This window comes from Dermacentor andersoni, chromosome 3 (genome assembly GCF_023375885.2).
Source record: "Dermacentor andersoni chromosome 3, qqDerAnde1_hic_scaffold, whole genome shotgun sequence".
NCBI classification, from domain to species: Eukaryota; Metazoa; Arthropoda; class Arachnida; order Ixodida; family Ixodidae; genus Dermacentor; species Dermacentor andersoni.
Genome location: NC_092816.1, coordinates 141,656,121 through 141,667,462, shown reverse-complemented (window position 1 = coordinate 141,667,462; position 11,342 = coordinate 141,656,121). Strand labels below are relative to the sequence as shown.

General features: G+C 44.9%; 1 protein-coding gene across 1 annotated transcript; it reads left to right on the top strand.

Moving 5' to 3' along the window:
* The first annotated feature begins 5,990 nt into the window (after positions 1-5,990).
* LOC140212818 (uncharacterized) lies at positions 5,991-10,321 on the top strand. The gene has a single exon (XM_072287317.1). It carries the CDS (start codon positions 6,080-6,082, stop codon positions 10,265-10,267), a length of 4,188 nt encoding a protein of 1,395 aa, XP_072143418.1. The 5' UTR covers positions 5,991-6,079; the 3' UTR covers positions 10,268-10,321.
* Positions 10,322-11,342: the final 1,021 nt, after the last annotated feature.

The following is an 11,342-nucleotide window of genomic DNA, read 5'->3' as shown; positions in this document are numbered from 1 at the left end:
TAATAAGGATTATTGTGTGTTTTGACCTTTTCACTTCTGTCACCGCAGCGACAATATGTACTTTGCATTGAATCACTCATGAGTTCGGCTGCTCTAAATGTCGAGCAGGCAAGAACTGCTTGAAGCTCTCCCGGCATTGAGGAAACAAACAGCATTTCACATTAGATCCAGTTTTTTTGAGGCGGCGACATGTTGGCAGGAAGAAAGTGTTATGTAAGGGCTAACATGAGCACATAATATCATCCGTTTTAAAGAGCAGCTAGAAAATATTGCCCCCGTTCTGCCTGATCTTTTCCGATTTGTATGGAGCCGTAGCACGCCGTAAGATACTCTCTTCTCGAATGAAAAAGCAAGTTAACAAAGTATATTAGTCCAATACTAAAAAATTATTTACAGTTATGAGAACGGATGAAGATTTAAAAACTACTCATGCGTCTAACCCTTCGAGGTATGACAAATACAGAATCAAATTAAATTATGGGGTTTTACGTGCCAAAACCACTTTCTGATTATGAGGCACAGCGTAATTGGGGACTCCGAAAATTTAGACCGCCTGGGGTTCTTTAACGTGCACCTAAATGTAAGTAAACGGGTGTTTTGGCATTTCGCCCCCCAACCGAAATGCGGCCGTCGTGGCCGGGATCCGATCCCACGACCTCCTGCTTAGCAGCCCAACACCATAGCCACTAAGCAAAATACACAATCAGGAATAAACGTATAGATAATGAGACTATGATGCACGGTTTATTTTTGCTTTCTCAAGTGCACCAGTAAGGAATTTATTCCGCACGAATGTGTTCAAAAACACACACACCCTCAAGCACAGCTTAAATCAAGCTATTCTTAACAGCACATGAGGAGCACTCTTCTCCCTTGGCAGTTTTCATTAAACATGTTTTTAAAATAGAGTAGGACAACGTTCAAGTAAGATTTGCTGAGATGTGCACGCAAGACTGAAATTAAACAGAAATACTGAATAAAGTAGTTTGAACAGCTACTAATCTGACACGATTTCTACAGATCACGGCTTCCTTGCTTTGTACTTAACAGGGATACGTCTTTATCACCGCTCTTTAAGGTATTAGAAGAAAAACAGGAAACTAACAGCATACAATTTGATATCTGCATTGTTATAAAGCATGTTTTCTTACAAAAAAGGTAGACGTCTGGTTGCCTTTTGTAATGTTTACGTTGCCACTGTACATTGATGCTAGAAACATCCAAACACTCTTACGTTAAGCACTTTGTCTTGTTTTAATTCAATGCGTGCCGGTAAACATAGTATGGCTGAAATTCGTCACCTAGTACGCCTTATTCTACCGTGTGACAGAGGAATGTCACAGTGAAAAAGCGTCGAAAATTATCCGTCAGGTAGTGCATTGCGGAGCAGAGTGGCACAGATAACAGCTGCAATGTCGCTCTCGCGTAGCAAAAAACATGAAAATGACGATTCCATAACTCTCCGGCACGAGTATTTGCTAAAATTAAGACTAACGGTGTGAAATCCGCGACACCGCGCAAGAAATTTCGGCAAAAAGTATCTCCTAATAGAATATTTTGCACAATGTAATAAACAAATTTAGAAATGTAAGCTTGTCTTCAAGGTTTTTGACAAGACCTAGACCCTAGGCGTGAAACTTCACAAGGTATAATAATTGACTAGAATTCTGGGGTTTTACGTGCCAAAATCACGATTTGGTTATGAGGCACGCAATAATGGGGGCCTCCAGATTAATTTTGGCCACCAGGAAATCTTTACCGGGCTCTCAGTTCCCACGACACGAGTGTTCTAGCATTTGGCGACCATCGAAATGCGGCCACCAAGACCGCGATTCAATACCGCGACCTCGTGCTTAGCAGCTCAACACCGTAGCGGCTAAGTCACCGGAGTGGTTGGAATAATAATAATCGATAATATTTATAAGGTACATTGTCAACATACTCCCGTGCACAGTCTTCCAGCAAATGAAGTGCAACATATATGTAAGTTGTACTTTCATCAATTGCACAGCCTCATTAGAGAAGTTAAGCTCAAATTTAATTATTTGTACATTATTGATTTAAAGATAGAATGACTCTAAATTACGAGCATGAAAACTATCCTTCAAAGAAATGCATTGTTATGCAAATAGGAAAACAGTGCTTTGACAGCCAAATGTCACGAACTTGTAGGGCAAGTGTCTGGCCTTGAGGAGATGGTGACAATCCAGGAACAATACTCAAGAAACAGAAACGTTAAATAAAAGGTGTGCCATTCACTGAAAATGAAAATCTTTTTGCAGTTCTAGCGAAGATCGGCACCCTGGTCAATGAGCCTATCTGTGACGCAGACGTCGATGTTTGTCACCGTGTGCCTCGGAAAGACGGTGGCTGTCCGAATATTGTCGTTCAGTGTCGTTCGCGTTCAAAGCGTGATGGGCTCATTGAAAAGCCGCGAAAAAAGCGTATATCCGCCACTGAACTCCGTCAATCTGGTCATGCTTCTATTTTCGTAAATGAGCACCTGTGCCCAACACTAAAGAAACTTCTTGGGCAAGTTATTGCGCGAAAGAAAGACAAACAGTGGAAGTACGCGTGGACTCGGGATGGTAAAATTTTCGCGCGGGAAACTGACACGTCACGAGTACTACGCACATCTGCAGTTCAAGACCTTGATAAAATGGAGTAAGTACTTGCTAGTGTGCATCGGACGTCGTCCTTACTGTAGCAGTTAAACATGGCTGAAAGACTGTTCATACCAAGTGATGTTGGTAAAATATTTTCTAAGAGAACTAAGTGCACGTCCTTTTTACATTTAAACACGCGATCTGCATGCAATAAGGACGATGATCTCAACGCATTGCTGTCTTCTTTTGGTTTTTTATTTGACATTGTCATGCTGTGCGAAACATAGTATCGCAACGAAGAAGTGTTGCAAATATCAGACTATGCATCTCATTATCTGAATCGCTGCAATAAAAAAGGCGGCGGTGTCCTGTTGCTTACAAGGACTAACTTGCATTGCGAATTGTTGAAAGACTTTACTCAAGTTACTGGTGACTTTGAAATTTTGACTGTTCTTCATGGTCGCAGCATTTTTTCTGTGGTATATCGCCCACCGGCAGGGAATGTGGTTAATTTTCTTAAATACATCGACAACCTGCTATCCTGGGTTAACCATAACGACTACAGTTTAGTTTTGGGTGGTGATATTAACATTAACATGTTACACGATAGCCCACTTCGCAGAGGCACATTGCGGGTACTTGAATCAAATGCTTGCATTAATACAATTACTGCTCCTACTCGTGTTCAAGGTGACAGCCAAAGTTTACTCGATGTTTTCATTACGAATTTTGACCCACAAAACACTGAGTCAGGCGTAATCACTGCTCACGTCAGTGACCACTTGCCTATCTTTCTACTTGTTAATTCACCTGTGTTGCCCTCGCGTCTTTCTAAAGATCAACACTTCCCATTTCAGGATATTAGCCCATTCACACTTGAGAAATTTCTCAACGAGATATTGCGCATAAACTGGCGAGACGTGTATAACGAAAAAGACTGTGACAAAGCGTACGAGTTGTTTTTATAATTTTTTCAGAGCGCTTACAGAAAGTCATTTAAACGCAAAACAAAAAAAAAGCCAAAAAGCAAGAAAGCCTTTGATTACTGGCAGTACGTTGAAGTTGATCAAACAAATAATGTTAATGCTACTCTAAGGGCAGCAAGAGCGCAATATTTCGAGAAATTATTTAATCAAGAAAAGATATTGCGAACCGATATCACCTGGAAAAAGCTAAACAGTTTACTTCGTGTAAACAATGAGCCAGAGAATGCAGAAGAGTTAAATATAAATAATCAGCCGACATCAGGCACGACATTGGCCGACACTTTTAACAATCACTTTGTATCGCTGGTGAATAGTTCCTACGATCCTCGTTGCACAGAATACTTAAAACCAAAAGTCGTCGAAAGTGCATTTCTAAGCCCCACTAACACTCATGAAATATACAGCACGTTTCTCAACCTTCGAAATAGCAAAATTTGCGAAATCGATAATTTGCCCATTCGCCCAGCTAAGCATGTTCTAGACCTAATCTGTCCTGTCTTAGAGCACGTGTACAATCTTTCATTGGCGAATGGTATATTTCCTCAGCGCATGCAAATAGCGAAGGTAACAGCACCTTTCAATTCTGGTGACAGAATCGAGCTCTCAAATTATTGGCCGATATCGATCCTGCCTATTTTTTCTAAATGTCTCGAGAAATTGATTAATACAAGAGTAACCTCTTTTTGTAAAAAGCACAATGTAATTACAGATTACCAGTATGGGTTTAGAAAAGGTTGTTCAACAGAAATAGCTTTACTGATGCAAAAAGAGATAATTTTGCGAGGCTTTGGAGACAATTTACTTACTCTCGGTGTCTTTATTGATTTTTCGAAGGCTTTTGACACCCTTAATCACGATAGTCTACCAACAAATCTTGACATTTATGGCTTTAGGGGAACTTTCCTGAACTTAACTAGAAGTTATTTGCAGTACAGGTATCAGACCGTTGTCGTAGGTAACAACTGTTCAAAAAATTTGCCTATATTCGCTGGGGTTCCTTAAGGAAGCATACTAGGACCACTATTGTTTAACCTGTATATAAATGACATAACTAATATCAATACCAACACCCAATTTGTTATCTATGCCGACGACACTAGGTTGTTCATAACTTCTAAGGACGTGAAAAAATTGCTATTTGTTGCTAATGATACACTAGCCCAAATAAACAAGTGGAGCTTATTCAGCTCCTTTACTATTAATACTACCCAAACAAAAGGCGTGCTTTTCCAGCCAAAAAACAAAAGGCACAATATTGGCGGACATCTAAATATAGGTACTTCTTTCATAGCGATAGTACCGTCGGTTAAAAGCTTAGGTGTCATATTCCAAGAGAATATGCTGTGGAATGACCATGTTAACATTATTGCTAACAAACTTGCACGACTTGTTAGAACACTAATAAGATTACGCTTCCTTTTATCATTAAGAGTGAAGCTCCTACTTTATAATTCTCTTTTCTTATCTCATGTTAACTATTGTCACCTTGTATGGGTCAACACGACTAGCAATAACATCAACATTCTATATTTATTGCAAAAGAAAGCCATCCGTGCAATTTCAGACTATTCATTCGATGCGTATACTGATACTCTTTTTTGTCAATTAGATATAGCGCCGATAAAATCGGTCTACAATACAATATTGCTGAAACGCTTTTTTACAGAAAGAAAAGATAGCAATCATTTTCTCGTGCACTTGTCAAGGCTAACACTAAATACAAGCAGCTTCAGTACGCGTCACAGAGAAACTTGGCATATTCCGCACTCAAGAACTAACTACGGAAATCAAATGCTGTGCCGTGAACTACAATCTCTACTTAACTCTCTTCATTAATCGCCATACTTATTATCATTTCAATTAGGTGGCCAAACTTGCCACTCACATTGGCATTCACTTGAATGCTTTGTGTTTTTCTTTGTATTTTGTTCTGATGTATACATATTCTAAGCTATAATTGCACAGAGACTTATTTAGTTTTGTATTTCTGTGAATGTTACCCGTAAATGAAAAGGGATTCATAATGTCTGCATTTTGTTGTTTTCCTGTTCCGGTTTTTCGTAACTTGTATGACAATACTATTTCTGCATTCATTTCAATTTTTTCGCCGCAGTGCGAAGTAACTTTGTATAAATAGTCCCATTTATCCACATATTGTTTATATTCTTGTTGTTCTTGCAATACATCTGTTCATCTTGCACTTGTGCACGCATTGCTACGTGATGCCAAAGAAACCAATAAGGGACACAGACCTAGCCAAGCCGATTTTATGGCTTTTTGTCTGTGTCCCTGCTATCTGTACGTTGTATGGGTGCAAATAAAGTTCAAAGTTCAAGCTTGTCATAGTACATATTGCTGTCATTTATTTTATTTCCTATTTCTGAAACATAGACCGGTCACTGCCTAAGAGGATTGTGCCAAGGGACGGCGAGTTATGGAGCGATAAAGCGCATCAAGAGAGGTGCCAGATCATCTATTGCTACCAGTATGCGGAACAACGGTCATACTGTCGATAACCATTCGAACAGGACAGTTGGAGCACCAAATGCAGCAACATTGAGGAGACAGAAGATCGAACGAAGAAGGAGACAGATGTGGTTTGATTGTGATTGTGCTCGACAAACAGTATTATTCCACGAGACGAGTTCTTTACCACGCGCATTTGGCAGTGGCAGTCGCGGTAAAAGAGGGAAGCGCCGTAAAGTAGGATGCAGGATAATTTGTATATTCCTTGTAAACCGATACAAGCACGACAGCAGCTGGATGAGCCTTTTTGAAGCTAATTCAAGTTCTGATAGAGGCGGCGGGATTGCAAATGCTGCGGCTACATCCGGCGGAAATGGAACCTTCCATGGACCTACCGGCGAACAGACGGGTGGTGCATCTAGAAGATTAAACGCAGCTGGTCTCAGTATTGACATGAGCGGAATGCATGGCGCAGGTATAGTAGGCAGTGGTGGAGTTAGAACCACTAATAACTTAGCCACCGGACCTGCTGGCGTCAGTATTACTAACGCTCCTACAAGCGGCGGAGGCATGGAAGCTGGCGCTGTCACTGGTAAAGGCAACGGCACAGTAGTGGGCATAGGTGCTGTAAAGAACGCTGCGTCTGGAACCGTAATGACAGGTGTATCCATCGGGAACATAAGTCAGACTATCAGTAGCGTTTCAAGAGCCAGGAGCGAACGTAATGGACCAGTACGTGGCGATGCCACTGGCAGCCCTCTATTAGTCATTGGAGGTCCTCCCGATAGCAGAAAGAATGGAACTAGCACCAAAGGCGCCAATGGCGTTGAAGTAGGCAGCACGCCATTGGGCACTGGATCTGTCGGAAGCGTTAGTAACGCAGGAGGAAGCCGTACGATTGCTCGTAATAATAGCGCCGCAACTGGCGCAGCCCCAAGCAGCGTATCTGCCGGGGGTCTCAGTGGCATCAGTGCAACAGGGGCTGCAGGTATTGTTAGCACTACCGGGAATATAGTGAGCAGCACGGGTTTGTCCGGCAGCAATACACATAGCCCTGGCGGGGCCAGCATTGAAAGTGGCAGTGGACTAAGGAATACAGCCGTCGGTGTTGTTGGCAGTGGCTCCAGCACAGTGGTAAACACCACATCCCTCCTCGGTAGTCGATTGGGAATCAATAATGGTGGACTGTCAAATGAGAGTGTTCGTAATGGTGGCTCAACCACCGTTAGAGGAACCGAACGTTATAGTGCTTTAGGTGGCGGTACCGTTAGCACCAACGGAGCAGGTCAAGGCATCGGCTCGTTTGGCAGGGGCGTTGCTGCTAGCAGCGGAACAGCCTTCCCGGGTTCCAAAGGCGCAATGAACGCTACAGCTAGGGAAGGTGGCGTACGAAGTCACGGAGGCGTGGGAAGCAGCACCAGAGGTATCGGGAATGGTGGTGGGTCTAATGTTCACAGCAATCAGGAGGGCACAAGTGTCAGTGGTGGGACTGTTAATAGCAATGGCGGAAGCGCAAGTGTTGCTGGCGGTTCTGCTGGTAATACTGGGATGGAAACTAGACGCGCCACATTATCAACTGCTGTTTCTCGTGTCGCAGCCACTACTGCCACTGAAAGTCGCCGTGTTCTCACCGTTGTCGCTCCTGGTGGTGCGGCCAGCAGTGTTACAGGAAGCTTGGTAGAAGGCAGTAAAAGTAATGGTGCAGTTGTCAGCGGCACGGGTATGAGTGCCGGGCTAACCGGAAACAGCACGGTTCTAAGTGGCATCAACGGTGTACCTCCTTCTGCTTCAAGCAGCCCAGTGCTTACTGGAAGCGCTGGTGCTGCTAGCAATGACACAGGAATTAGCGTCCATAGCGCCGGAAACGGTGGGATAGGAATAGGCCGCAAGGAATTTCCTCAAGAAACGGGTGGTCTCCCGAATTCCGGATCTGAAGCAGCTGGAGGAGCAACTGCAGCAGTTTCTAGTTCTATTGATGGTAGCAGAGTTCTTGGTGCTGGCACAAGTGGGGTGCGCAGCAGTGTGGGCCTACTCAACAGCGCTGGGGTGCCAAGCGGTTCTACTCTAATACTTGCCAGTCCAACCAGCACAATCACAACCAGCGTAGTTTCTGGAATTGTCAGTCCTGGTAGCAGAGTAGCCGGCAGTGGCTCTGCAGGGAATCATGGTATTGCAACTATTAACACTGGCTTACCAAACGGGAGGGCAAATACCCCTGTGATAAGCGTTGTTGGAAGCAGCGCTGGAGCCAGTAATGTGGGTGTCGGCGGTGTTGCCAATAATGTCAGCCGTGTCACTATCGCTGGAGTTGGTATTATTGAAGGTTCTACCGGTGGAGGAGGAACCGGTGTAGTTACTGGCCATGCCAGCAGCGCCAGTGAAGGAGTCAGAATCGGCCCTGTAGGCAATCCTGATAGTGGAATTGGTAACGCCGGCTCATCAGGCGGGAGTGCTACTGTACCTGATACATCCGCTGTTGAAAGTAGCGCTGGCCAAGGCAGTATGGCTGTCAGTGGGGCTAGCGGTAGAGGCAATATTCCGGCCGCAGCGGGAACAACCGGCAGTAGCGCGATTGGATCAGTTACAGCTGGTTTGCCTAACGCGAGGGTCAGTAGCCCCCTCGTTACCACGCTCGCAGGAGGTGGAATGAGCCGTGTCACCATACGCCACGAAGAAGGAGTCGGCGCTGGTTTTTCGAGCAATAGAGGGATTGCGACACCTACTGACAGGTTGGCCAGTGGAGGTGCAAACGGTGCAGCGTCCGCTGGTTCTGGTGGAACTGGAAAAGAAAATGAGGTAGGCGGTGAAGCGAGTAGCACGTTAGGAACGACAAACTACGGGGTCGCTGGTCGTCCTACCGACCTTCGAGTTTCAGGAGGGAGTGAAGCGGCTGGGGGCGTTAGCAGCAGCCCCGGTGTCGAAATTGGCAATGTCTCTGCCGGCACTAGTAATGGAAGCATATCTACCGGTGTGCCTGGCGGCAACTCTCTTCCTTCTAGCATTGATAAAGTTCCAGTTGTTAGAGAGGAAAACGGCGCTGCCCTTGGCACCATGGGCAGTACTAGCAGCGTAGGAGTTGGCCCGGCTTCAGGCGTCACAGCAAGCACTGAAACTGTTGCAGGTGGGTCACATGGTTCTACAGCCCGTCCCTCCGGCGTCGTATTGCCGGGAAGTGGTGCGGGTGCACCGACAGGATCTGTGAGCGGCGCTGTTAGCGGAGGCGTTGTGGGAGTATACCGAGGCGGTGAAGCGAGTAGCACGTTAGGAACGACAAACAACGGGGTCGCTGGTCATCCTACCGACCTTCGAGTTTCAGGAGGGAGTGAAGCGGCTGGGGGCGTTAGCAGCAGCCCCGGTGTCGAAATGGGCAATGTCTCTGCCGGCACTAGTAATGGAAGCATATCTACCGGTGTGCCTGGCGGCAACTCTCTTCCTTCTAGCATTGATAAAGTTCCAGGTGTTAGAGAGGAAAACGGCGCTGCCCTTGGCACCATGGGCAGTACTAGCAGCGTAGGAGCTGGCCCGGCTTCAGGCGTCACAGCGAGCACTGAAACTGTTACAGGTGGGTCACATGGTTCTACAGCCCGTCCCTCCGGCGTCGCATTGCCGGGAACTGGTGCGGGTGCACCGACAGGATCTGTGAGCGGCGCTGTTAGCGGAGGCGTTGTGGGAGTATACGGAGGCTTACCAGGGAGCGCTAGTCGAAATACTAACGCTGGGTCATCCGAAGAGAGGACTCGTCCATCTCTTTCAACTAGCTCGCCAGAAGCTGGCATCGGCAGTGCCGGTAGTGGCGCTGGCAGAGAAGTGGGCGCACCCGTTGTTCTCAGCGCTGGAAGAAATGAAGTCTCAAGCGGAAGTCCTGGCAATAGGTATGGTGCTGATTCTGGTGGCGGCGAGGGACTCGGCGCGGGTTCAATTAGCAATGGCATGCCATTCAGTTTTGGTGGAGAAAATGGTGGAAGAGCGAATGGGTTTGGTAGCACAGGCGGCGGAATGAGCGGTGGAACATGGAGCCCATTAGGTGGCGCGTATAATAACATGGGTTTAGGCTACGGAAGCAGTCGATTTGCAGGAGGTTTTGGCAGTATGGCGGGTATGCAACCTTATGGTGGTGGAAACTTCGGCATGGGTGGTGTATATCCCGTTAGGGCAGCTCCTCGCAGGAACATCGAAATATATGATGATGATATCTTTTTTCAAGACTAATAAAGCTACTGTGATTTGTGGTAAATCTCATAAATAAACCATATGTTCTCACAATTTGCACGCATAAAGAATCGAGAAAACACTTGTCTTCTTTACATACTATCTCCTCTATCACATATGAGTGCTATTGTTATCCGCTTCTATAGTACCCGCTAGCCCCATAAATAGGGGTCATGAAAGAAATTTCATTGTATACAGAACCGATGTATAGAAGAAAGGCTAAGTATACATAAGTGCTACATTGATTTATGAGTAATCAATAAATTTAATAAGTAATTCAGGGTGAAAGTAACTTTTACCACTGGAAGCTACATATTTTTGCGAGCTGATTGGACAATAAACATTCGGCAGCACCCATCTCACAATGTTTGTCGACGCAGATGTGTTTACAATTGAGTCAATCAATCGACGCACCGTATTACCACCGTAAAATCGAATTAGATACCAGGGATGTACTATAGCAGGAATCCTATTTCGTACTTAACGAGTTTCTTGCCTATCTATTCACAAATCTGTTTTTCTGAATGAACATTTGCCTACATTATTCCACGTTAAATTTGGTGTACCACGGGGTTCCGTGCTCGGTGCCTTGTTATCATTAGATTATATTAACCATATCAGTAGTAGCCGGTGTTCCACAGTCAGATTATTTAGGGAACATTTTTGATATTTAGAGAAATTACGTGCCCTATGCATGCCTGCTATTCACAAACCTGATTTAGACAAGCTCAGTAAATGCTGTAACGGGCGGCCAATGGAAATTAACGTCAATAAAACCAATACCATTATAGATACGGCGAACGCTAACTCTGTATTGTGTAACTACACCTTAAAGAATATGCATATAAGGTCAGCATGCCCTATAAATCATTTGGACGCTCATTTGTTGTCAGATTTGCAATGAAACACTCGTATAGACACAATAGCTTACAAAGCATATAAAACACCTAGTTTCCTTCGGCGCAATTTGCACTATTGGTGCGCTCTAAAATCGAATACGCATCCCTAATTTTGAACCAGCATAAGACGCACCTCATATAGGAAATTCCAGTGTCTGCAACATAAAGCGGATCGA